The sequence below is a fragment of the Idiotropiscis lumnitzeri genome, chromosome 20, assembly GCF_059441095.1.
Source record: "Idiotropiscis lumnitzeri isolate Australia: NSW breed Sydney's pygmy pipehorse chromosome 20, RoL_Ilum_1.0, whole genome shotgun sequence".
NCBI lineage: Eukaryota > Metazoa > Chordata > Actinopteri > Syngnathiformes > Syngnathidae > Idiotropiscis > Idiotropiscis lumnitzeri.
The window spans coordinates 12,135,169-12,161,103 of record NC_142410.1 but is presented as its reverse complement, the minus strand read 5'-3'; the positions used below and the strand labels follow the sequence as shown (position 1 = coordinate 12,161,103).

Genomic DNA, 25,935 nt, shown 5'->3' with positions numbered 1-25,935 from the left:
AATGCCACAATGAATCCGCCCAGTGTTGTTGTCAACGCACCCCCCCCCCCCCCCCCAGCATGGTGGGACACACGGTGTTGTGTTACACCGTTCAGAGGAGGCGCCACGTTCTCCGCTTGTACGTCCGAGAGAATGGCTCGCGCTGTCGGCGATGCAACAGCGGGCGCCATTACGGCAGGAAGTCGCTCTGAAAAGGTTTCGAGCGACTCGCTCGGCCAATCGCAAGCATTCCTTGAAGTGTTCTGTTGTGTGTGTGTGTGCGTGTGTGTTGTTGTATGATGTGATTCAAATAAATGGTTCAACCTCAACAAGCTCACTGCGTCATCACTCGCATGCTGATCACGCTTGATATCGCTGTGATATCGCGATACTGTCGCTCCGTATCAGCGTTTTGTTTTTCGGGTATTTTCTCACTGCATGAATATGCTCTTACGATCTTTTACGATTCCAATGGAAGTCTTTCAGGCAGCACATTTGTAAGCGGGCCGAGAAGTCTTGTAAGGTCGCCGCCAGAATCCTCGTTTTGCGAGTCCCGTCGCGGTCCAAAGAGGCTGAGACACATTTCTCCCGGAGGTGGCTCGGACGTTGATCGAGAGCGAGGAGCTTTTACTCTGCCAGCCCTCCACCCACCCGCACGCACGGCAATTTACTTTGCATGCGGCGTCTTAGCCGACACGATTCTAAATTTCCAACTGGGAGGAATCAGCGTGTTCAAAAGGCGGCCTGCCAGTCACGCTCCGCCCGTAGCCCGAGATCTGAGCGCGGCGTGATAACCCGCGACATCTCGCCGCGAAAAAACGGCGAGCCGATCAGCTTTGATGGAGCACATCCGCCGTGACAGGCTACTGAAAAGCTCGCTAATGAACGAGGGGGGTGGGGGTGTTGGGGTGCGTTTAGCGCTTGCGATGAACAGATGGACAGACGGCTGGAAGAAGGAGACCAAGTGTTGCCGCAAAACACCTTCAGTGCAGGTGGGAAAGGCGGACAGAGCTATCGAGTTTCTACTCAACGATGACGCGAGCCAATCACAGAGCTTGATTCTCCACAGGGACTACAGATTTTTTTTGTAGTAGGGAACGAGGTTTTAATTGGTCCAAAAATTCCAATTTATTGACAACAACAAAAAGCGAGTATCGTTCTTCAGTCTATGCTAGCGACGTATCGTGACGAGCAGAACAATTCCAATGTCTGCCACTAGATGGCAGAATGTACATCAATCTTTGGCAGTTTTTTGTTTTTTTAAACAAGGGATAGGTTATCATATCCAGTATCATTTGTATCATGATACTGGTACCAACAAGTTTTCCATTCTGGCGTTAAATCAATATCATGTTGTATCAAAGTTTGATTTGAAAATATCAGCGAAGTTCATCTGATATCACTTCTATTGCAATACTGAAGTGCCGAAATGCCGGAATAATATTGCGCATCAATTCCCATCTTGGGCGAATATTGAAAGGTCATGTGATCTATACCACCCCCCCCAACCAAAACATTTGTGAGCCCCCCCCCAACCCCTGTGACAAAACCAAATAATGAAGCCAACTATTTTTCTTGGTAAACAAGCCTTGTCTTCAGAGAGCGAAGACAACATATTTTGTTCATGTCACGGACTGCTGAGGACCCCCATGAGTTGAGAGGCCATATTGATCCCCCCCCCCCTTTCATGACTCTGGGATCGCCCATTTTCTCATTCCTTTTTATAGACGACTCATGAGATTCTTCTGTCCCCTTTTCTCTTTTCAGATTTTTTTTTTTATCCCATCAATCCCACATGCACCCCCCCCCTTCCCCCCACCCCACCTGTTCCCCCTACCTGCACCCCGTCGTTTTCCATTTCCCCGGACCTTCCTTGACCCTGAAAATTGTCATTCCAGCACAGATCACAGCTGCTGAATATTAGGCCTTACACAAGCGCTTAAATAAAATATGGTGAGATGGTTCAATCCCAAAAGGCCGCCCAAGAAATTCTGAGAGGAAAGAGCAAACTGTCGGCGACAAAACCAACTTTCCACAAGAAGGTCCTCATTGATTGCGCAATTTGCTACTTCAAGGCGGGAATCCGAAATCACCGCAGGCCTCGACAATTAACAAAATCAGTCACACTTTGTACGAAAAATTGCCGGCCTTAAAAAAAAAAATGGAACCGGCCGTGTGACACTGGAAAGTCGTGTGGTGCGAGAATGCAGCCAACAAAATGATTTTGTTGGATTTTGCACCTTTTGTTTATGTTTTTGTAGAATGATATTGCGTAACGTTGGAGGGTTGATTAAGTCCAAAATACGCTGCCGGGATTTCAGCACCATGGACAGATTCTGCAGCTTCCTCCATTGTTCAGATGACCATCCGGTTTATTTTTAGATTTCCGGGGTGTCGATATCGTCATGAGAATTGTCGAATCTTCCCAGTCGGAAAGAAATGACGGACATTCCTGATCAGGACGTCCAACATTTGCTACAAGTATTATTTAGTAGCGGACCACAGACCGGTGGTTGGGGACCACTGGGTCAAAGGTCACATTAATGTGACAAATACTGCGAAGATTTTGTATTTTTTTTGCTCATTGTAGAAAAAAAAAGATCAAATATCAGAATAACATTTGAGTTACTGCCGCATGTCAAAATCGGTCACGTTGTCCACAAAAGTATGAAATCAATTAAATACGTAGTCACAAATTGCCTTCTGGTTTTCCTGCATGCTTCCTCCTTCCCAATGCCCCCCCCCCTGACGCTGACAGGGAGTGGAGGTCACCCGGAGAGGCGCCTCGCTGATGGATGCCACTCGGCGCACTGCGCGCCTCATCCGGCCGAGCCGGCGAGTGAGCGGGGGAAATAAATAAATAAGTAAGCAGCGGCATCAAAGGGATGTTCAAAAGGAAAACAAAGCCTGCGTGCGCGTTCGTTTGCGAAACACACACACACACACACACACATGTAGAGTGGGGGAAAAAAACACACTTTTAGTTTAGGGGTTGTTTTTTTTTCTTTTTTTTTTTTTTTTTTACTCTCCAATGACATCCAGCTGCAGACAAAAGAAGGTAGAAAATGGCAAATGTTTGATGTTTTTCGCACGTGCATCCGGACACCATTTTCGCATTTCCTCCACAAAAACAAAAGCGCCGTCTGTTTGCTATGAAGGAACTCACCTAATCGCAGTTTTTGGGCGTACAAACCAACCAACAGCTACGAGTGTGCAGCGAGGTACAAGTACGATTACACGTAGGACTTTTTCTAGCTTAATGCTAATGCTAATTGGCATCAATGTTGCGGTGCTTTAACCCTTCAAGCAACAGACTGAACACAAACGGCGCAGCAATCCGTGCACGGACAAAAAGTATCCACATTCAAATATCCTTTGCTTGGAGCGACTCGTATGAGTGCCGCACTGACGAGCAGAGAAAATTGGAGGCGTTGTTTTGAATCGCACTTGATTTGAGCACGTGCAAACGGGCTGCAACATGATTGGCTGCCCCATGCAGGCATGTGTTCATTTAGTGTAATCGGAAGGACGGCCTTTTTGACTCTCAGCAAAAGTAAACGAGCAATATCTGCAGCATGCATCCCGTTGGATTGTTGTAGTGGTCGCTTGTGTTTTGTTTTCTTGCCCGCCTTTTTTTTTTTTTGTAGCCTGCTAGCGTGGCCTTCACATACTCAGCATGGGCTCAACGCATGAAATATTGAGGAGGGGGGGAGGCGTGGAGGGGGTTTCTCGAGTGTCATGAGGGGGCTCGGGAGGTAGTGCGAGTGCTGTATCAGCTCCCCCGAATCAAAAACGCAACTTAATAAAGCCCCGGAGCCTTTAGCTTGTCCAATTCATTTTGCCCTTTTGAACAAGGATTTGATTTACATTTCTATTTTTCATAATTTGAATATAATTTTTTTATTCCTTCTATTCAAATGTTAATGGTTCTATTGTTTATTAGGTACATAATATATTACATATAATATTCTTATTAATCAAATTAGACTTGACCTAGCAATTATTTCCATATTTTTTTTCCCTTTTCGCTTTTCTTTGTAAACATTGTGGCTATCCGGTTTTTAATCTTTTTATTTAGATTTTTGGGTTTTGGCTTATTTCCTATTGTGTATTTTTTTAACTTTTAATATCATATAAAAATAATTTCATTTTATTTCCTGTTTTTCAATTAAATTTTTTTGTTCTTGTATTGATTCTTCACATGGCCTGTTGCCATCCTGCTACTTTTCTTTCTTTTGTCTTTTGCGACCAGTCGACTGAGCTCTTTTTCTGTGTGTGTGTGTGTGCGCGTGCGTGCGTGCGGCGTGCGTGTGTGTCATCACTCAGCTGAGCTTCAGTACTCGACATTTCAGTCCAGTTGAAAGAACACATCAGACTGCTGTCTTGCTCGCCTCTAATATTTGCCTGCCTCGCTTCCACTTTTATTTCCACAGAGTGGAGAACAACTTTGGAAATCAATATATATATTTATATATATATATATATATATATATATATATATATATATATATATATATATTTAGATATATATATATATATATTTAGATATATTTTTTTATATAAAATGTTGATGACGTCATCCATTCTGCTGCATTGACAAATGTCAAATGTGAGGTACATTTGCTTTATTTGGTGTCAAGTGAGCCTCCATGGAAAGCCGACTTCTGTTTTTTTTTGGGGGGGGGGTGTTGGGGGTTACCTCGGGGGGTGTCTCTCCTCGAGATTGACAGGAACACAGAACGTGTCGGCCCACTTTGACGGCTTCTCCTGTCAAGGTGAAACTGAGGTGCTCTCTCTGGGCCGGACCAACTCGCCCGCTGCTTTCTAGCGCATCGCACCGCTGCCCTGATTGGCTCGTAATGGCGTCGCTAATCACCAAAACACACACACACACTTTAAAGGTGTCTTCCACTTGGAATTGATAACACCACCAAAAAGCAAATATTAAATGTTTTTTTTTGTGTATTTATTTTCACTTGTGTTTCAGATTATATTTTCATTTTATGGCCGACGCCCCCTCAGCGAGGAACGCGTCCCGGAAGAGATTGTTTGTTTACATTCAAGCTTCAGCCTGCGGCCGATGCGCGTGACGTCACAATTTCGCATCACGGATCTTGCTCGGCTCCTCGTCTTCGTGCAGCTTCCCGCCAACATTGCGCATTGGTAGGATTTCAATTCTTGTTTTACATCCGCCACTTTTTTGTCTTGTTATTGAATGACGTCCTAAGCATGCGTCGGCTGGCGGACAATCAGCCCAAATGGTGTTCATGATTCAAATTTGACGCGACGCTTGATGGCGCGACTTGTCTTCTGCCAGATCTTGCTAGCATGCTAATGCGGCGTCCTTAATAGCCCGTATGATGAGACTTTATCTATAGTTTGTGCATCTAATCAGCAAACTAAAGGCGGCGACCCCCCGGGAGCGAGTTCACCCGCTGACACTTGACATCTTTCTAATTAAGCGTCGAGGTCTAATCTGGTCCTCGTCACGTGACACCAAGTGGCCTGCCGTCACATTGCGGCCCGCCATTTAATATGCTTCTAAGCAGCATGTATTATTCACGTATGCAGATGAGCTCCTGCGCCCAAACAGACTTTTTGACACGGGTGCGAGTGGACTTGCCCTCCATGCAATTTTCATTTCTGCCGCGACAAAGACAACAAAGTTCGCTGCCAAGGACACTTTTATGTTTTTCGAGCTGCAATATGAAATAATTCCTCCTCTGTTGTTGTCATTTAAATAAGTAGATTTTTTTCCTCATAATTGTCTTTAATAGTAGTTTAACCCTTCCAGCAAATATATTTCCAACCACGTTATTCAGTTGACTTAATTCCAAGAAAATATAAAAGGATTTATTGCCTCCAAGTAATCTCTCTTTGTACATCTACGATCGTGATGTATCGTGACCATTGTTTTATGCGGGTTTTTTTCTCATTACTTGTCATTTTAATTTTCAAGTTGGTTGGATTTTCACCAAAAGTTGCCCTCCTGGTTCCTGACTCCAATACAAGTATTCACACTTGAATACCGATACTGAGTATCGATGCCACGGAAACTTTGGCGATGTAACTTTTCAATGAACACAATGACAAATGTTAGCGATGAGCTTTCTTTCATTGTGACTCGCGTTGTGATTTGTCGCAGTTATAGCGCCTCCTACTGCTGAGGAGGACTTTCTCAACATCATTTTTACCCTTATGTATCATTTGCTGGAGCAACCAGGAGTACTTGATGCTTTGGCCCACTCCGATTGCTGATATCAAAGTTTGCCTATCCGTGGTTATCATCACACTTTTTGCCTGAAGCACCCCCCAAAAAAATAAGTTCCAAGCTTTTTTCTGCAGCCAATGTGCGCGTGTATTTTAGTCACTTTTGGTCCGATCTATTTAGAGTTTGTCTTGATGTTGGTTGGGCTGATGTTGAGGCCGCGACGCTTTTTGTGGAAGAAAGAGGCTCTTCTGTTCGCTTTGAGCTTGACTTACCTGTGAGGGGCTCCGGTGAGCCGCGACCGCCGTCCTCAGTGGGCCCGATGAGGCGCGACCGTCGTCTCGTCGCTTCACCGCATCGCTCGGCTCCGAGCACATAAACACAAAGTTCGGGAAAAAAAAACATTTAAATGCATGAGCTTGTTCAGTCATCTTTACAAACAAGACATTACATGGATGCGTCATCAACTCTGGTGGGCATTTGACTGAATTACGAACTTTCTGAGATTCCATTTAGCATTTTTGGCTAATGTCGTTGCTTTGCGTCGGTTGATGACGTCGCGACGCCCTCGCATGCACCTGTTGTCTCTTTTGGGGCCGACTTTGAATGACGTTTGTGTGCGTGTGTGCGTCATGTTGGATTGTGTTGCACAAACCCCGCCCCCCCCCGCCACCCTTGCCCCACGCCCAAAATCAAGAAAGTCTCCATCTCATCATTCATTGCTTCCGTCTTTGCCGTTATTGACTGAACACCGCCCGACAAAGAAGAAGTGAGATTTTTTTATTTTTTTGCTTCGTCCTGATTGAACATCAAAGTAGCAAAGTGCCCCCCCCACCTCTTTCCTTCCGGGATGCCCGCCCCCTTCTATTAGGCGCCCTTAAGAACAGAGAGGAAAACATTCATTTGCGCCACATCAATGGCCGCTTGCTAATCAATCGAAAACGACACTTGTATGGGGATGCAAATCCAATCTTTGTCTTATTAGAGCTTTTAGGGGATGCGTGTTGGGTTTTAATGTTAGAAAATAAAAGAAGGGGAGGGTGGTGGTGCTCTTTTTTTTTTTTCAATCTAAAAGATGTCGAGGCGTTCGTAATGGTCCAAATGAAAGGCCCGAGGAGACGGCGGTAATTACCTCAAGAGTTTTGCATACCCTTATTAATCAAATATGTTGAATTTGGAAGGTGGCCAACGAGCGCAACCATCAAGAAAATAAAGAAAAAATTCAAGTGAAATTTCTCAGCGCGAAATGAATTTGGAACGTTACCCAATTTTGCATGTCGTCACGTTATCGCCGCTTAAATGGACTTTTTGGGAAAACCTGGGCCACCATGCTCCTGCATTTTAAAGTTGCTCTTCGAGGTGCGAATTGTTGGAAAAAGTTGGAGACGATTCGTCTCAAGCGATGCGCTTGCACGTGTTCGTAAAAAGTTGAGCAGGAGAAGCTCGTCATCAAGCTGCTGGAGGCCTGAGACAATATGTCATCCCGTGGCCCGGAATATTCATTATTCATCACAGGCGGGGGGGTCGTGGTGCGGAGAGGGGGGTGGGGGGGGCAAAAGCCTGCAAAAGTCATTAGCGCCGCCGCTTTCATTGAAATTCATCCGGCCAAATCCTGCAGCGATGTGCGGCGCATTGATTGTTGTGCAAGAAGAGGAAGGCCCTTCGGATGCAAAAGTTGCTGCTCATTGATTTTGCCGCGTTCATTTTCTCAATTAGGAGCGCCGGACGCCACGAGGGCCGCAGCCCCGAAACTCCGCTTGAGTTTGGTGGATGCGTGGATGTTTATTTGCCATCGCGCGATACGTAACGATCCACTTTTGGGAAAGCGGAAAGGGAATCGATAGGTGAAACAAATGTGGCCTTCAATTTCAAACAAAAGACATCAAGTTGTGTGCGGGAGGCTCACTTTCACGTTGCCGTTTAAATTTGGGAGGATTGCTGGGGAGCTAAGGAATAACGCCAATCCGAAATCAGCACCTGTGGCTCAGATCCAAAATAAAGCCTTAAACAGCATGTGATCCGACGAAACTATTTATTTAATTAAAAAAAAAAAAAGTCTGATTAGAGTGCCTCGTTGTTTGACGTGAGTGTGCACAAGTCACCTGGAGAACGGTGGGACGGCGTTTTAACTTTCGTCATCGTACACTCACTGAACACGGACCAACGGCGTAAGTCCGCTGTGGGTCGTCATGATTTCCTTTGAAATAAGATGAGTGAACTTGCGAAGCAAATGTAAAGCAATTCGCAGCCGCCACATTTATCCAGCGACGTCCTTCAAACTTCCGTGAATTTCTCTTTTGCCATCCGAAAGAACGGTCGCCAGTCGCTAAGGTCAAATGGAAATTTGCAAAATGGATTTTTCTTCAAACTTGCCGCAATCATTGTTGTTAAAAAGTCACAAATGTGAGCTCTTATGCAAGTGTGTGTGTGTGCCAGCGTGGGAGGGCTTTCGCAAATGAAACCAACTTTATAAACATTGTGATGAATACATTTGCCGTAGTTTAGCGTTCGTACGCGCTGCTTCCCGCGTCCTTTCTTAGCGCATAATGCTCGCACAAATGTGCGCCGTCGTATCCTTGATGATGTTTGCCGTCCTTTTTGACTTTGCATTGTGGCGAGCACAATGGCCTCCCGACGCCGTCCCTGCGGCTAATGAACGCCACGCGGCGCTCTCGTTTGTGCCGCCATTTGACTCAAGGTCAGCCGCCATTGTGCCGCTCGTTAATACGTGTGTGGCGTTAAAAAAAAAAGAAAAAATGAAGACAAAAGATTCTATAAGATTCTCGTGCTTTTTCAAGAATCGGCGGCGGTGGAGGAAAAACAGCCGCAAAGGCAAAATGAGCAAATGAGCGGCAGTGTCAAGTTTAAATACGAGAAAAAAAAAAAAAAAGATTGAAGTGGCTTTTACCAACTCGCGGTGTGAATATTTCTTCCTAATAATTACAAATTGGATTTAAATGAGGATGTTTGTTCAATTCTGAGTCCTTGAATCTTTTCCGTGTGCGCTTTTTATTTCTCTGATCCCAAAGAGTTTTTGGGAAGCTGCTGTGAAAAATGTCAAAGTCAGTAAAATTGCGAGAGTCTGCCAAACTTGGATCGTCGAACGCGCGCATCATTTTGACCAGATGGGGGCGCTGCTCGGCCTCGAACATTTCTTCAGCGTTTTTTGTTAGCTAGTGTGAAAAATGTGTTAGCTTGGTGGTTTAGCCATGGACATCTTTTAAGTTTGGATCAAATTCTAATTTCCAATATTTTTTTTTCTGGGAAATTGCTGTAAGAAATTTCAAGTCAGCAAAATTTTTGCCGAGGCAACAGGAGCGCTTAAATAGAATAAATCCAAGCAATGCTTGCAACAACTGCTGCGTTTTTGAGGGATGTCGAAGCCCCCCAAAAGAGGCAATTCATTTGTGAGGGTTTTTGGGTTGTTTTTTTTTTTTCAGCCCTTCACGGCTTTCAATTTAATTGTGGCGCCCTGAAGAAGACCCTCTTGCCTCTTTGTCTTGTGTCACAAAACCGAGCTCCTGCTTCCTGTTAAAGGACACTTTGTCCCCATTAAAACACGGACGACAAAACGTTGGATTTGCTTTTTTTTTTTTGCTTTTGTGTGGCCAAACATTTTGCTGGACATCATCACGGGCCTTTGAATATCTCTTGCATTTTGTCGCCGCTCACATTGCTGAACTAAAATGTATTTATTTCATTTTTTACATTTTTTGTAGTCGTTCATCTTACAAATATTTGGTCAACTTATTTATTGTAAATAAGAAAATCAAAAGTAGGAAAAAAATGTGATTAAAAAAACGCAAATAGGAAGCTCATCGAGGAAAATGTGCGCGCGCGTGCGTGTGTCTGACACGGGCGTATGAGGTAGCCGGTCTCTCAGGTGCACTACATTTTGGTCGACCGTGATGAATGGCTTTTGCATGTGTAGCTGAAAAACGTCATCTATTTTCCAGCGAGCTTCTGCGGTGAGGAGCAGACGTCTCCAATATTTGCATTGCTGTGAAAAGTGGCATCAATCACACAAGTCGCAACAACAGCTCCAAAACGATTTGATTCCGCTGACAAACGTAATACTCGATGAGGCGATAACAGGCGTTGCGGTGACACCTGTTGCTATGGCGACAACGCGAGCCGAAGTCGAACGCAAGTCGGAACTCGTTGTACTCGATCAAGTCAGAAAGACTACTGAATTAGTTTTAATTTGATTTAGTTCTCCGAACGGGATCCGCTGTCATTTTGACATGAATGTAGAGCGGACCGAATACCAAGACTTGCGGAACGCCACAAGTTTTCAAACCATGCAGGCAATTTTGACATTCATGTAAGTTGATGAAAAATTGGCTAAATTTTGTCTGAATTGAATCAATGACACTGAAGCTGAGCTTGTACGGATCAGCAGCCGTTTTACTTCATTTAAAAACAAACAATATACAGCATAGCATCAAATTGCCTTTAAGGCTTTGGTAAACAATAACCACTCTTACATTTTTGTGATGCGCTCCGCTCTAAGCGTTGCATACAAAAGCGCTTTTATTCTCTTAATGATTAGAACGCTGAGGGGCCAAGGGAGCAGGCTTGCTATTCTCACAGCATAAGAAAAAGAAAATGACAGTTTTATATATATATATATATAGATATATATATATATCTATATATATATATAGGGGGGGGGGCGGCTCTCCCCGCTCCTGCGTGTATTCTGATGTTCGGAATACAAATCCCTCTGTACAAAGATTAGCGCTGCCGCTAATTAAAATGGAAATTATCTTACATTATTGCATTAATAACAAAACATTTGCGTACATGTAATTATGACTTTAAATGACAATGTCGACAACAAAAGGGGCCGCTTAAATGCGCAGGTGCATGATGGGTAATTGTTCCGTTGTCTCGTTTTTTTTTAAAGCAACAACTCTGCATATTGATCCCAACGGTTCAAATGGAGGTCACAATGACGGCGCGACAACTGCTCGGCGCTCGTCTGCTTTGGTCTGGATCGGGTGGGTTCAGGTTTGGGGGCGGGGGATGCCTGAGCTGGAGGGAATTTTTGTGTGAACGTTGTGTAGGTTTTTACACACTCACTCAGGTCTGCACGCGCGCACACAATTTAAGCTGCCTCCACATGTAATTGGCTGAAATGTTGGAATGTCCATTGTCATGTTTATAATTGTGTCATTTGTGTATCGTCCATGTGCAAATCATTGTGGATTCTGTAATAGTTCCATTAAATCACAGCTCCAAAGAGAGCCAGCATGTTCTGAAACGAGGAGATAAGGTAAGCGGCGCTCATCATTGATTTATATCACGTGCACACACACATGCAAGCCCCTGGAAAAGGATGCAGGAATCCACCCCCTCCGCTTTCCGCCTTTTATTTACATTACAGGTAAGCAATTACAGCAGCTTGGGTTTGTTTGTGTGCGGCGAAAAAGTCTTTTGTGAACCTTTTTGAAAATAAATGGGTGGATGATTATGTTAAGTTAAAAAAATAAAAATAATAATTTGCCCACCCAGTGGAAAACCTCACATATAAGCGTATCTTTTGATTATTCTTTTATTTTAATCTTTGTTGTGTAAAATGACTTCCGAATAAAAACCTTCACATTGGCGTTAAAAATCAAATAATTTTATTAAAAAATGGGAAGCAGTCTAAGGAGACAGAGAGTATTACTTTTTCATAGACTTGGTTTCAAAAGAAATTCACTTTCATATTGTAATGTATTTTTACATGAAGAACAATTGTATTTTATGAAGTTTTTATCTCAAATAAATTGAAAGTAAGAAATCATAATAATAATTTGTCCCCAAATTAGAAAGCACCACATACAATCTCACATTTGTTGTTGAAAAAATAAATAAAATGCTTATTTCTACATGATAATGTCTGTTCACCTTTGGAAAGATTTTTTTTCCCTCTCCACAATCTCATTTACAAACTATTTTTAATTTTTTTTCAGTCCAGCTGCTGAGGATAATAATACAAAATAGAAGCGTTTGAGCAGGCGTGAGGAATTCAGGTTAGTCCCACAGGACATCTCACCTGTCACACACAGACAAGGTGCGATTAAAAAAAATAAAATAAAAAAAGATGCGAGGAAATATTATCTAATAAGATGAAAAAAATAGATCAGTGCAAACCAAAGACGGATTTATTGTGCTTTCTTATTTTTTTTCTCTTCCAAGAAGGCCTTTGAGCAGAGGAAGCTGGTGAAATATTTAAAGATGTAAATATATGTGAGGGAATGGTGAAGCTACTTCTTGTTTGAGCCCGCCCATGTGTGCTTTTCCTTTTCTTTTCTTTTTCTTTTTTTCATGTGTGCAACAACTCCTTGGTGTCTTTTTCCTGCAGTGTTGCTTTCACTGTCCTTCTTCACATGCTCCAACACAGCCGGCTTCCTCCCTCTCTCCTCCTCCTCCTCTTTTCTCTTTTTTTTCGATTTATGAAAACGTCACTTCAAGTCCCTCCCTGTTTGAATCTCATTAGTTTCTTGTGTGTTTCTCCCTGTCAATAATCCCGAATCCAGACTCTCTCTATTTCCATCCCTCTCTATCTGTCAATCAGCGCCGCCTTTGAACTGAAAACCACTCCGACCAACTTCAACTCTCTCAATCCGAGCACCGCGGCTCCTTCTCCGGCTTCCCCGTTTCCGCCAAGAGCCCCTTTCCTTTTCTTTTCGGGACTTTTTTTCTGTGGGGACCGCGAACGCCACACGCTGAGTGTGTGTGTGCGTGCGTGTTTTTTTTCCTAACTGGAGGGGGGACGCCGCCAACGACACCCCCGAAGTCGCGGAAAGTGGCACTTTTTTTCGACGCTGAGGGGTTCTTTCTTTAAAAAAAATATACAAAAAAGTTTCTCCTTTTGGAGCTCTTCCCCCCACCCCCCACCACCATTACCGAGAGCAGCAGCAGCAAGCTAGCCGCCTTCAGTGAAGCTCGTGGGGGGGAAAAAAAGCGGAGCGAAAATGCCGCAACTGAACGGCGGTGGAGGGGACGACCTGGGCGCCAACGATGAGATGATCGCCTTTAAAGACGAAGGGGAGCAGGAGGAGAAAATCTCGGAGAACTTGTCGGCCGAAAGGGATTTAGCGGACGTCAAGTCGTCGCTCGTCAACGAGTCGGAAACAAATCAGAACAGCTCGTCCGACTCGGAGGTAAGTTGGGAGCTCCGCGGTCCCTCCGCCGCCGCGGCCAAGTTCGAGGCGAGTGGCCGGCAGCGGCGCAGCCTTGCGAGGCGGCCAACTCGTAGCCAAAGTTCGGCTTGGGTGTCCCGCTAACGCAATTGTTGTGTTTCATTGCTTTTTCTTTCTCCCTTTTTTTGTCTCCCCTCTCCAACCTCTCGCAAGGCGGAGAGACGGCCTCCGCCTCGGTCTGAAACTTTCAGAGACAAAACGCGAGAAAGTTTAGAGGAGGGTGAGTTCTGGCTTCCATTTGAAACGACACACACGCTTCCCCGGCGTGTTTGTGTCTTTCCATTTTTTAATCAAAAAATAAAATAAAGCAGCAACTTTTGTCCCTTTCTTTTCTGTGTTTTTTCCGCCACAACCACAACTCCGGTCCCGCCATGTTAGCAGCGAAAAGGCAAGATGGAGGGCTGTTCAAGAACCCACCGTACCCGGGCTACCCGTTTATTATGATTCCCGATCTCACCGGCCCCTACATCCCCAACGGATCACTTTCTCCCACAGCGCGCACAGTAAGTTCACCTTTTAATTTTCATGTCTTCCCCGGCAACGACACAAGCGAGCGAGCCTTGTCAGAGGCGTCTTGGAAAGGGGAGGGGGGCAAAAAGTGGACAGTATCGTAAAAGTCGACTTTTTGCCACTGTCCGTGAAGTGTACAGTTGGAGCGGCTCCCGAGTTCTGTCTGTCGTCGCTGCTAGCAATGCTAAGTGGCTAATGAAAAAGGTTTTTTTTGTGGCAGGCCAAGGTGCTGTGTGTGTACGTGTGCGCATATATATTTTTTTCTATAATATAAACAATTATTAGTATAAAATAATAACGAATCTACATTTCTTTAGTTAATGAATAATGCATTTTGCTGATGTTTGCTCAGCTCTCATCAAAAATGCCCTCTTTTCCCTTCTCAACAATGTGAAAACTGCACCAATAAAATATGCAAATGAGCTGTTAGTGTGCTACTATTTGCATGTGTCCAAAAAAAAAAAAATCAAGGGAGAGCATCCACACATTGTGATTGTTTTTATTCCCATGATTTTATTTTCAGGGGTGTAGTGCATCTCGTCATGACTGGAAATTTCAAGTTCATCAATAAATTCATGTTATTTATTTAGCCGGGCTTTTAATTATGCACCTCGCTGATTCCCACCGGGGCTTCGGCGAGCCTTGAGCGCCGTTCTTCTCCCCCCTCCTGCACACTTCCTCCCTTTTTCCTTACTCCCCTTATATTATTTTAAACGTTTGCAATTACAAGTTGAGCGCTTTAGGACCTGTCATCTCATTTTACAAGGTTAAGGCGAAGGCGAGGCATTTTGGAAATTGGAACCCTCCAAGCCGTAATACACCCCTCGCCCCACTTTTCAACACAAGCTCAGCGCCTCATATTTGTTTCCTCCATTTTCTATTGTGCACACCTTGAAAATGAATACGTTGGACTTGAAATTTTTGCTCCCTGCCCTTAATTTTTGCGCTATAATTTCCTGGATTTTGTCATTAAAAAGCAAAAAAGGACTACATTACCCACCCTTTTTTTTAAGTCTGTTGCCGTCTATCATTTATTGTCATTAAAAGTGACACACACAGCGATGTGAAGCACTTCCTCGTATGAGGAGTCCTGTGACGACGCGTTGCACTTTGCTCTTTCGATTCCAACTCGCCGTCGTCTTTTTATTTATTTCCTTCATTTCTTTGGTAGAGATTTTCCTCCCCCCCAAAATGGCGATTCACAAATATTGAGCATCTTCTTCAAGTTCCTGCTCAAGATTTTCCTCGACTTAACGTGCCTCCTTTAGCATCTGAAATTTCCTTGTTACAATTTTCCTCAATTTAAATAAAAAGTGACTTTATAGCACGCATTCGTTAAACTCCAAAATGAAGGCCTTAAAAATAGCACTTAATTGTGCGTTGTGCCTTTATTTTGTGTTTTGTGTTTTGCATTGCTGCAACAACCATCGCGACTCATCCGCGGTGGAGCGAGGCTTTGCTCTTTGTACGTGGTAACATTTTCTTACATTTCATCAAGGCGGGCCCGTAAAATCCCTCCAAATGTCTGCAATTGGACTTCCTTGAATCTGCGGATGGTCTGTAAATAACACCCCCCCCCCAACACACCCCCTGCCGTGTCCAAACCATTAGTGTCTTTGAAGTGGTCGGTGGCTCTAATATAAATGTATTCGACTTAAAGCCGCCATTAATAATTCACCTGGACATTGATTAGCTGTCTGTTACGCAGCAACTTGCGACGATGTTGGAGGAAAAAAAAGGGGCGCTTTGATTTGGATTTGGAAGCTTTTTTTTTTTTTTTGACAGAACGCGGGGGTTAACATCATTTACGTGACCTCTGGCAGGAATTTGTTTTGCTAAGCACGCCGAGTCCAAAGAGGCTGACAATTTAGTATCATTGAAGCATTTTGACATGTGTCCAGTTTTTAAAAAGCAACCCCCTCCCACCTCTCACTCGGCAGACGTCCGCTCAGCTCCAACTTTTCTTTAAAGCCGACACAAAAGACTTGCTGGGCTGCCTTTCTTGATTTTTTTTTTTTTTGCGCCGGCGGGTTAACGCCAATTCTGTGTGTGCTTGTATCCCCCCCCCGCAACAGGTAAATGACCCCCCACCCTTCTGCATTGGCCCACCCCTTTGTGCCGTTATTTCAAGTTTTGGCCAAGGGAATGTATTCGGATGTATAATTTTACCCCCCACACGCTGAAACAATTGCGTTTCTTTCTCTGTTTTTTTTTCTTTCTTTTTTCTTTTTAAAACACACTCTTCTTTTTTTCGTTTTAATAATGCATGTGGCTTTTATTGTCCCCAGAAACACGCAACGTCGGGATCCTTTTGTATGTGTTCTAATTGGCTCACCGAGCGACGGTATCTCAGCTCAACATGGCGGCATTGTCAGCATAACAATGCGTCATCGTATGGATTACGTGTGTTAGCCCTCCTGTAATGGATTTTTTCCTTTTTGGGCCAAAGATGAGGATTTAAAGGATAGCGCTTAAGTGTGTGTGTGTGTGTGTTTTGGGGTGGGGGGGCTGCACCTTATCAAATTGGCTTTCCATGCTAATGGGGTCTAATTGGTGTCTGCAGGGGAGTAGGGAGCTGGGCTGGTGGGAAGGGGGGTTGCGTCCAAAGCCCGCAAGGTTGCAGGGCCCTTTTGTCTTGCAAATCACTTTTGTTGACAAAAAAGTATGGCGGTGGAAGATTCCAGTTTTTTTTTTCCACAACTCGTAAAATCTGCTTTGGATTTGACGAGTTAACTTTAAGAGACTGTTGGGGAGTGGAGGAGGAGGGGAAAGAAGTTTGGCACGCTAAAACGCCAGGCCTGCGAGACATTAGCGGCCTCGCATTCTCGCGGCTTAATTAGTCCGAAATGTAATTGTTCACGCTCTGCCAACAGCGAGGAGAGAGTGTGTGAGTTTTTAAAAATTTTTTTTTTTTTTTAAGAGAACAATAAATCACTCGCATATTTGCGCCATGATTCACGTGGAGGCTCGACCTCTCCCCGGCTCGACATGTGGTAAATTGTGAAGTCAATGAATCGCAGATGTAGAGGTGCAGGAGGGAGGGAGGGGGGGCGCCGTGGGGGGACTTTGGAGAGGCAGTACAGTAAGGTTTTGTCAGTGCCTGGAAAATGAATGACAAATTTTTTTGCCGTAAATATTTACTGAGAAGATGTGTGTTTATGCCCCCGCCCTCCCTCCATCTCCGCTCGCAGGGCTTAATTGTCTAATTCGGAAGATGTTGGCAGGCTGAGCTGTCACCGTCTGAAATATTTAAAAATAAAAATGTGGATGTGTTTCCGATCCGATTTTTAAGTGGTGCAAAGGGAGTGTTGAGACAAATGGTTGTGGTGGCGGTGTTGGGGGGGGGGGGGGGATTCACCTGCAGTCAAGTCAAGCTTGGATATTTTATTTTTTTTTAAATTAACTTTATTGACACTATTGTTTTAACATCTTGACATATTTTTAGTTTTATGTCGACAGGCTTGCACAAAGGCATTCGTTTTGCAGCTGTGCGCTAGTACCCCCCCGCTCCCCTTTTAGTGTACACCCCCCCAGCCGCACTCCCAACCTATCCTCCCGCCGTCGCACTCCAACCCCCCCCACTCCTCCCTCTCGCGCTCGCTTGCTCTTTCTTCCGCGGATTTCTATTGCCGCCGCCGCAGCAGCAGCACACAAAGATGGCACTGTACATCTGCATTTTGTCGTCCTTTTACATATCCACCCTTATTTGTGTTCTTCAAAGTAGATGGAGTGTGCATAAATCCACTGGATTGGAGCGTTGCTAGTGGTCTTAATTCAAGTTTGTCCGCATGAACCTGAGCGTCACAAGTGTCACGTCTCCGAGGGAAAAAAAACACAACAGATGCAAATGCCATTTTTATTTGTTCTCTCAAGTGGCTCACGGACGAGTAAATAAATTCAATGGAGGTGGCCTGCACAGTTGCTAATGGTTTAGTTCCATGATCGGAAATGTCACCAACATCTCAAGTGTTAAGAGCACAAAAAAAGAAAATAAAAATGGTCTATAAGTAGATTGAGGGCAAGAAAATCCGCCAGATGCGTTTTGGAGAATTGCTAGCACTTACATTCAAGTTCATCTACATCAACTTAAGTATTATTATTATAGAATATTTTATTCTTGATTTTTGAAACGACAAACATTTTAAAATGCCATCGTTTTAGCCAATATAAATTCTGATCATGTTGATCAGGACAATCCTACGAAAAAAAAATCAGCTGGCGGTCATTCAGATCGTTGGTCAGTGGTTAAAATTCAAGTTTATTCATATTGGAGGGGAGCAGGAAAGTGGGAGGGAAGACCAAGAACGCGGGAAATGTGTGCGAGTGGAGAGGATGGAGGGAGGTGGAGACGGGGGCGCCGGAGTGGGGGTGGTAGGGGGGATGGTTGGTTGGGCTGCGGGGTCACCCTCACAAAAGCCGCCTGAATGGAGTGCATAATTACTTCTAATGGCGGGGCAACGAGAGCTGAGCTGCGACAGTTCCCGGTTAGCTGTCCAAACAATGATGTCACCCCTCCCCCACAAAAAACAAAAATGGGGGCTCCACAAAAAAGCAGCAAAGCCCGAGCGGGAATGCAACCGGGCTGGCCAACTTTCACTTTTCCCGCACGAGTTTGAAGCCTGCCGGCGCCGGATTGTGCAGCAACTTTGGGAAGGGGTCAAAGTGCGCCGGTGATGACATGCTTGTCGTTGACAAAGCTGGGGGGTAGGGGGGGGGTCATCCTTTCCTGACCGCCACACACGCCTTCAGCCCCCAACTATTCTGTCTCAAAGCAGTGCCACTGCGGGCTTTTTATTTTGATTTAGTTGCCATCCCAAAAAACCTCAAACTATAAAGTCACTGGAATGAATCCTTGATGGCAAAAATATGCAGCTTCAAATTCTTCTTATTTGATTCGTGCTGATTAATTGCTACGCTAAAAAAAGTTCTTTAATTGCTCCTAATTTCAGACTTTTCACACAATCAAAATTAAGTCATGGAAAATATTCGTCAATTTTGTTTAGCTAGTTTGCAGCATGGGATTGGGTCAAAGGTCAAAGGTGTCATGGCCGACCACCACAACACTGAAAAGAAAGGTAATGATGTCGATCAAGTTTATTTTAATGCTTCGGATTTAGATCTGGCTGTTGGAAATTGTCTTGGCTGTGTACTAAACGGAGATGAAACTCCAGCCTGTGTATTTTTAATCTACTAATTAAACTTTTAATTGAAGCGGGATAAGCTCCGAGGAGTTATGTGCAATTGTGTAAAAAAAAAAAACGATGCGAGGGCGCTAATGAGGCGATCCGCCATGAAAGGTGGCGTCCGCGTAGCCGCATGCAAAAGGTGAGAGAGATTTGCGAGTGCACGGCGCAATAAATTCATCTGCTAATCTACGGATTATGGCAGGATTTGCACGTTAAAAGTTTGCGCCATGATTTGAAAACGCAAAAGGTTAATAAAATAAACCCCCTCGGTGTGGAAGTGTGTTCAATTTTCTTCTTTTTTTTTTTTTTTTTTAATCCCCCCCCACGCCTGGCCGTTGATGAACAAATTGCATCAGAAAAACAGATTAAGATTAAATTCCAACATTGGCTCCTAAAGCAGATGTTAGCAACCTATTTACACAATAATAATACGCCGCTTGTAAAGAGACAGCTGTCAATTTGCGTGGAGCCCGAGATAACATTTCATGTGAACAGCTTGTTGTGGCCACACATGGTCCGATCCCAAGCGTGCAAACGTGCGAGCGTGCGAGCGTGTGGGCCCGGCCAAGCATTAGAATGACGCTGATGGGCGATGAAGATTCTTACGCGGCTCCAAAAACGCTGTGGCAACAAATGGGATTGAGAAGCACGCTTGTGTGGTGTTTTTTTTTTATTTTTAATTATTATTAATATATATATATTTTCATCTATTTTTATGATTTATGATCAACGTTCTAAACTGGATCGCTGACTAAACATTTTATTTTCTCCCTTTTGGTTTAATCAGTTATTTTTCTAATCACCTTTTGTTCCGGCCTCCGCATGCCCATAAATTGTATTTAAGAATACCCAACATGAAAATTCATAGTCACACATTTCTGGAAAGATACAAAAAAAAATGTATTTCACAGATCGCGATAAAATTGGGATGAAATTGATCACAACAGCATCCAGCAAAAAAAAAAAAAAAAAGTCTCACCCGCATCCGGCAATCAATTTGAAGCCGTCGTTTTAAGCAAATAGCGGGCTTTGGTGAACTCTTCCAAGAGGATTTGCCCTCATGAGCCTCAGTCGGAAGAAGGCATCCGAGACAGATGGGCAGCGCTAAACTGCAAAGCTTAATTGCCTCCACCAGCAGCACTCAATGCGACTTCTCGGTTACCGATTAATGCAAAGGCCGAAATGTTTGGTGGTCGGGGGTGGGGGGGGGTGCCGAGCGGGGCGACAACCTGCTTTCATTGTCACCATGTTGGTGACCTCGATGTCGGCAGAGCTGGCATCACCAGGATCATTTTAAGGCCAAGATAGCAAATGTCCCCAAATCCAGTCATTATTGCAATCAATCAGTCGAGACCTTCCAACCTTTTCCGGGTTGTCTTCATTTCAGCGCACCGCCTCATCCATCAGGTGGAGGTCAATTCGGAAATTGAGCCAATTGACTCACAGCATTGAGTGAATTGTCAATTGTCCTCCTTCCCTGAGGGGGCGGGGTTCAGCGTGAATGAAGTGACTTGCTCAGACGACGGCGGCCCCCGCCGTCCAGCCGGTAAGGGATTGACTGATTGACAGCGAGAGTGAGCGAGTAAAGGAATGCGGCGGGCCACCAGCTGGTTTGGCACTTTTGAGGCGAAAGACGATGCAATCTCGTCACCCTGAAATGACCCGTTTGATCGCAATAATGACCAGCGGGAGACGGCGGGCGGCTGGCAGCTTTTGCCGCATCTCCCCTCTGAACAATGACATTTGTCTTGCCGCAATGAGGCAAGGCGCCGGCGAGAAACGCCGCGCCCAAACCATGACGGATATATTGGATCTCCTGAAACAAAACAAAACAACCCCCCCCCCCCAAAAAAAAAAAAATATTTTTCCGCGCGCGTCCCTGCAGTTTGAGTCTCCGCACCTCGCCTCACGAAGAACTGGGCTATATGCTGCTTTCTCCGTAATGACGGGTCTGGAAACAAAATTGGGACAAGTTTTACTCCAGTCGGTTCCCAAGTGGCAGTTTCTTTTCCTATCTGAGGGAGTGGGAGACTGATTTTTTTTTTTTTTTTTTTTGTGTTTAGTTTGGAAGCCACATAAGTGGATCAAACCCTGTCAAAGTCCAAAATTAACACCGCAAAATGTGTCTCCAGACAAACTTTGGAATATCGCCGTGTTCTCTTTTGGACACACAAACACGGGCCGCTCCGCTTAAGTCGCTTAAGATAATAAAATGAGCGTAACCCGTAGGAGTCTCCGATAGGAAGTTATTTGAGGGCAAAATCTATCGGCACGCAATCCAAAGGTTGATACACGATAGCGGCTATGAATCAGAAACCGCAGCCGTCATAATGAAAGTTGAGATTAGACGTTGGCATCACTTTGCGGTGGTGGCCTCTGGATCATGTGATGCACGTCGCAGTGCCCTTTAGAACCTGGACGCACCTTATCTTCGCTTTTTACGGCCGCTTCTATCTTTATTGGCCGCCGCACTTTTGCATATTTGGAATATCAATAAAGATAAGACATCCGGTTTGTCGCAAAATGCGGAGGAGAAGACTCCACGGGTCGGGTTTGTGGAAGCCCCGACGCTCTTGTTGGCCTCAGCGCTATCTGTCACGGCCCAGGCAGCCGTCGGCCGCGTCTCCTTTGCACAGGAATGCCGTCGACGCTGTTTGAACAGTGGCTTGACTGCGGAGCGCCGGGAAGGAAGTAGCTGCATGTTTACATAGCTGAATTGTCCTTTGCCCCCACCCCTCCCGCCCCCTTTCGTGTCTAATGCACTTCTGTTCAAACATTCCCAAGTGTTGAGATGACCCCGACTGAACAAGTGCTCAGTGCCGTCTGGATGTTTGGCTGAACAACGGCAAGCGCTTTCTACCCTACTGCGGTCGTTTCAGCCAGCATGACGACACGAGAAACGCTCCCACCGCTCGGTTGATCACCCCGAGACAAAATGGAAGGCGCGCCGTGCGCGTAGACGGATGAAGCGGTAGACGACACGTTGTCCGACAAGGATCTCGACATTGACATACGGCCCCGTCGTCAAGCTAATTGTTGTTTGAATTAGCCGTTATGATCCGATGACAAATGTCTCGTGCGCTGGCCGCCAGAGCGGAAAATGTTTCCAGGGGATTGGCATGATCTTTTGCGAGTGTGTAAACCTGGCTTCAACAAGATGGATAAATGCAATTATTGGGCAGACCTGGAGTGGAGGAAATCCATTTAAAGCCCGTAAAGCTCAGCAGGGTCCGCGCTTAATTCATTTGGCCAATTTGTGGGGTGATGTACGAGTGTCAGGGCACATTAGTCAGGCTGGGGAAGAAGGGGGTGTGTGTGGGGGTGTGTCGGTGTGTGCATGCATTGGTGTGTGTGTGTGTGTGTGTGTGGCGGCTCACTGGTGCGGACGGACGGGGCTGCGCCGGGGAGGCCGTGTCGGGATTACCGATCGCGAGATGCCCATCGCTCGCGGAGAAGTTGACTTGGCGGACAAAACAAATGAAGCCTGGCCACGAAAGTCACAAAAGATGCAGTGTGTGCACCGAGCGGGATTGTTTTGCAAATGAGTTGGGGAGACACGGTTTGCGCTCCAACACATGCCTCGGTGAACGCAAGCCCCATTTACCGTACGCCGCGCTCAATCAGGTGCTGTCGTCTCCAGCCGACACTCGTCTTGCTTTGTGTGGCCGACTCCGGCCAAAGATTTTTGTGTCACCAGATCGCTTCTCAAGATTAAAAAAACAAAAATGCCGATGCTACATTTATTTTGCAATCGGGAAGGCCTTGGCCGATGCCGTCTCACTCAATGTCAACGCTTGTGAGAAACTGAAATTTGCTTCGTCCGGTCGGGCAATCCATCGTTTCGCCGCAGCGGAAACAAAAGCTGAGCAGCATGCAAAAATTGCGGTTGGCGCCGCGTTTGTGTCGACTTCCAACTCTTAAGCCACCGTCTCGCTATCAGACGTGGGACAAAGCCCCTTACTCGCTGCAATGCTGCATAAGTGGCTCACATCATTCTGAAGTGGCTCTTGTCAGAGTCGGACGCGGAGTGCGTGTGTTAGCATTTGTCACCTGACAGAAATGCGGCCGGCCTCGGCGTAACCGTGCCGGGTGTGAATGTGGAGGCTTGTCAAAGACAGGTGCCGGTGCGAGCCCTCGGGCTTGACGCGCAGCAGCTGGCGAATGACTTAAGGCTCGTGGTCAAGTTGGGGTCAGAGGCCTCGGTTTGACTGTGACGGGGGGGGAACGACCAGACTCGTTCAATTCTGCCCGTTTCAAATCAGCTTTCTGAACCATTTTTGATCGACTGCATTTCCTGCTTGTCAACTTTTTGCTTGCATTTTTGTGCACGCTCATGTTTCAATATTTTGAATGTTTCTTGGGGATGTTCAAAGGCCAACTTTTCGCCGTTTTGTTCTAGAATCGGACACTGTAACACTTAACGCGATTCCACTTGAAAATGAGTTATTACGAGCAGCCTTGTTTTAATTCACCTTTCGGCCAGACGCCGATTGTATATTATGCCCTCAGGTTGTTGGTTGCATTGTAAATCTCTCTTTGTAATCACACGACGTTCTTTGCACAACCTCGGATGCAGGCAGAAATTGTGCATGATGGCAACACAAACAGGGGACACATTAGCCATGCATCCAAACACCGGAAGTGGTCAGGGCCTCTTCGGGGGCCGTCCACATCATGCTCGGGAGTGTGAAAATCCAACGCAGTAACTTTGCATGAGCATATGTCATCATCCTCCCCCTAATTCGGCCGCTCGCTCCCGCCCAAAGTGCTTGCCCAATCTCCAGGGAGAACAACTGTTTCTGCTGTCTATAGGCAGGAGGAATTCTTTACGCTGACTCGGAAAAAGGAGAACTTGTGGAAGTTTTCTATGCGCCCCTGCAGATCGTGTTACGTCGGTGGTCCAGAGGTCTTTACACAACTGTTCCCAGTTAGTGGCGGGATGCCAGTCTTACTTTGGTCGCCAGTTGGACAAATGTTTTTCACTACCGCTGGATTTGGTTTCACACGATGCAGCTCTGTTGTGGAGGCATTCAAGGTATCGTTTTCAACATCTCCAGTGGGGATTACGGGGAAAATTTCAAAACGTCACCTGAAGAACATGTATGGAATTCTGAGCGTATTTTTGGCCAGTCAGCACAGATGAGATACTCTGCGGCTGAGGCGGAAAGAGGCCCCCGCTGACTTTTGAGCGACAAATAAATTGCACGACTGGCCCCGACTCCATGAGAGTCTCGTTTGTTGGCTTCTTCGGGTCCTTGGCCAGACGACGAGATGCGGTCGGAGACGCCGGAAAAAGTCAACCTCTAATTGCTCCAAAATGATGATTGAGGCATCAGCATGGGTGGATGCTGCGATGGGACTGCTTCCACTCTGGGGTTTTTCGCTGGAAGGACTAGAGTCCACTGGGATTGCTCCCCAATGACAAATGGTTGTCATAAAATAGACCCCCGCCACCGCAGAAAATCCAACATTTCTTGGCGTACGTTGAGGAGACGATCGTTTTCTTCATGTTTTGAATCGGCCTCGCCATGTGGTTTCCTCGGATGGGCCGCCTGGAGCCAACTGCTTCCACATTCGCCTTCTGCTGCTCCGGTTTTAGTTTCAAGAAAAATAGAGCCTGTGTATTTTTTTTTTCTTAAATACCACAGCGATCAGAGCCAAACTTCCCAATTTCCCCAAATCCCCACACAGTCATCCCCCTGTCTTGTTTTTGGTTTTTATTTTCTGAGCTCTGCCACAAACGAGAGACACACCTGCCCCCTTTGCCCCATTTTTTACCACCGCTAACTTTCACCCCGCTTGTAGCGCACCCATCAAGTCCTTGACTCACGTTTCGGCCGGCCGCCATTTCGCAAATCACGCCAGTAATGATTCAATTGGGCATAAAGTCAGTGAGAGGCGGCCTGCTTGCCATCTGTCCCGTCGGATTAATACTCGGTGTAATTAAACGTGAACTTGGGGTGGCGCTGGTGGCTGCCAGGAGCCAAAGATTTAAAGTTAAAAATAAATAAAAAATCCAGAGGCATACATAGACCGAATGGGCGGACATCTCCAAAAGTCCATGAAATGTTTTTCCACCCTGTCTGGGTTTGCCTTCAAAATGGTGGCGAGCTTGGGACGAAAGATTGAGCGAGTGTGTCCGTGTGGTGTGTTGCTAGCCTCCACAGCGACTGCTGTTTTAACTCTTTTTATACGCGTGGTTCCGCATGGACTCCTGAGCTTTTGGTTTCCCTTTGGACAGCATCCAGAGACTACAAGGCCTGCTTCTCCTCAGCGCTCCTGCGGGGTCGGCGTAAAGGGCCCTGCAAAGCTCCGTTATTGGATTTCAGGCCTGATCTGGTTGTTTTTGCAGCGTAAACAGGACATTAAAGACAGTGGGTGGTGGTGGGGGGGGGGTGGCGAGCTAATGAGTCTTTGTGTCAGCGTGAGCGCGGCAGGCGGCTGTGCTTGGAGTTTTCAAGCCTTATCCTCTGCATCCGCTGTCGCTGTGACACGCCGTAAAGAAGAGGAGCCTTCTGTGCATTTCTCTGATGATAGTAAACAGAAACAAGTGATCTGTAAAAGACGTGAGCAAGGTTCAGTCTGTGCTTTGCAATACTTGCACCCAGTTCTTTTGGGGTGGAACGGCATCCTCTGGTCGCGCCGTCCAAAAATAACCATTTTAATTGCTATGCTAGTGTTGTGGTGCGGCGGCCTCGTGGCAGGCAGGACCCGATTGAGGTGGCACCGGCTGATGAGGGATGGGGCGGGGATGAGATCTGGACTGACCTCCAAGGAAATTGCAGGGCATTGTGGATGGATGTGAGCACGCCGACCCCCCACCCCGGCCCCCCCAGCCCGGTTCAGCTTTGCCTCTGAG

At 45.8% G+C, this 25,935-nt stretch overlaps 1 protein-coding gene across 13 annotated transcripts in view; it reads left to right on the top strand.

The window, feature by feature from the left end:
• The first annotated feature begins 12,550 nt into the window (after nucleotides 1–12,550).
• Nucleotides 12,551–25,935, top strand: part of tcf7l2 (transcription factor 7 like 2) — a 75,853-nt gene continuing 62,468 nt past the window's right edge. For 4 of the 13 annotated variants that reach the window (XM_088283784.1, XM_088283785.1, XM_088283782.1 and 1 more), the window contains exons 1-3: nucleotides 12,552–13,341; nucleotides 13,534–13,600; nucleotides 13,759–13,883. In XM_088283784.1, the coding sequence (XP_088139910.1) occupies nucleotides 13,153–13,341; nucleotides 13,534–13,600; nucleotides 13,759–13,883 (381 nt within the window). In that variant the 5' untranslated portion in view covers nucleotides 12,552–13,152. Of the gene's footprint in view, nucleotides 13,342–13,533; nucleotides 13,601–13,758; nucleotides 13,884–25,935 lie in introns of all 13 variants that reach the window. The other 9 variants (XM_088283787.1, XM_088283783.1, XM_088283794.1 and 6 more) reach the window with 5 other exon arrangements.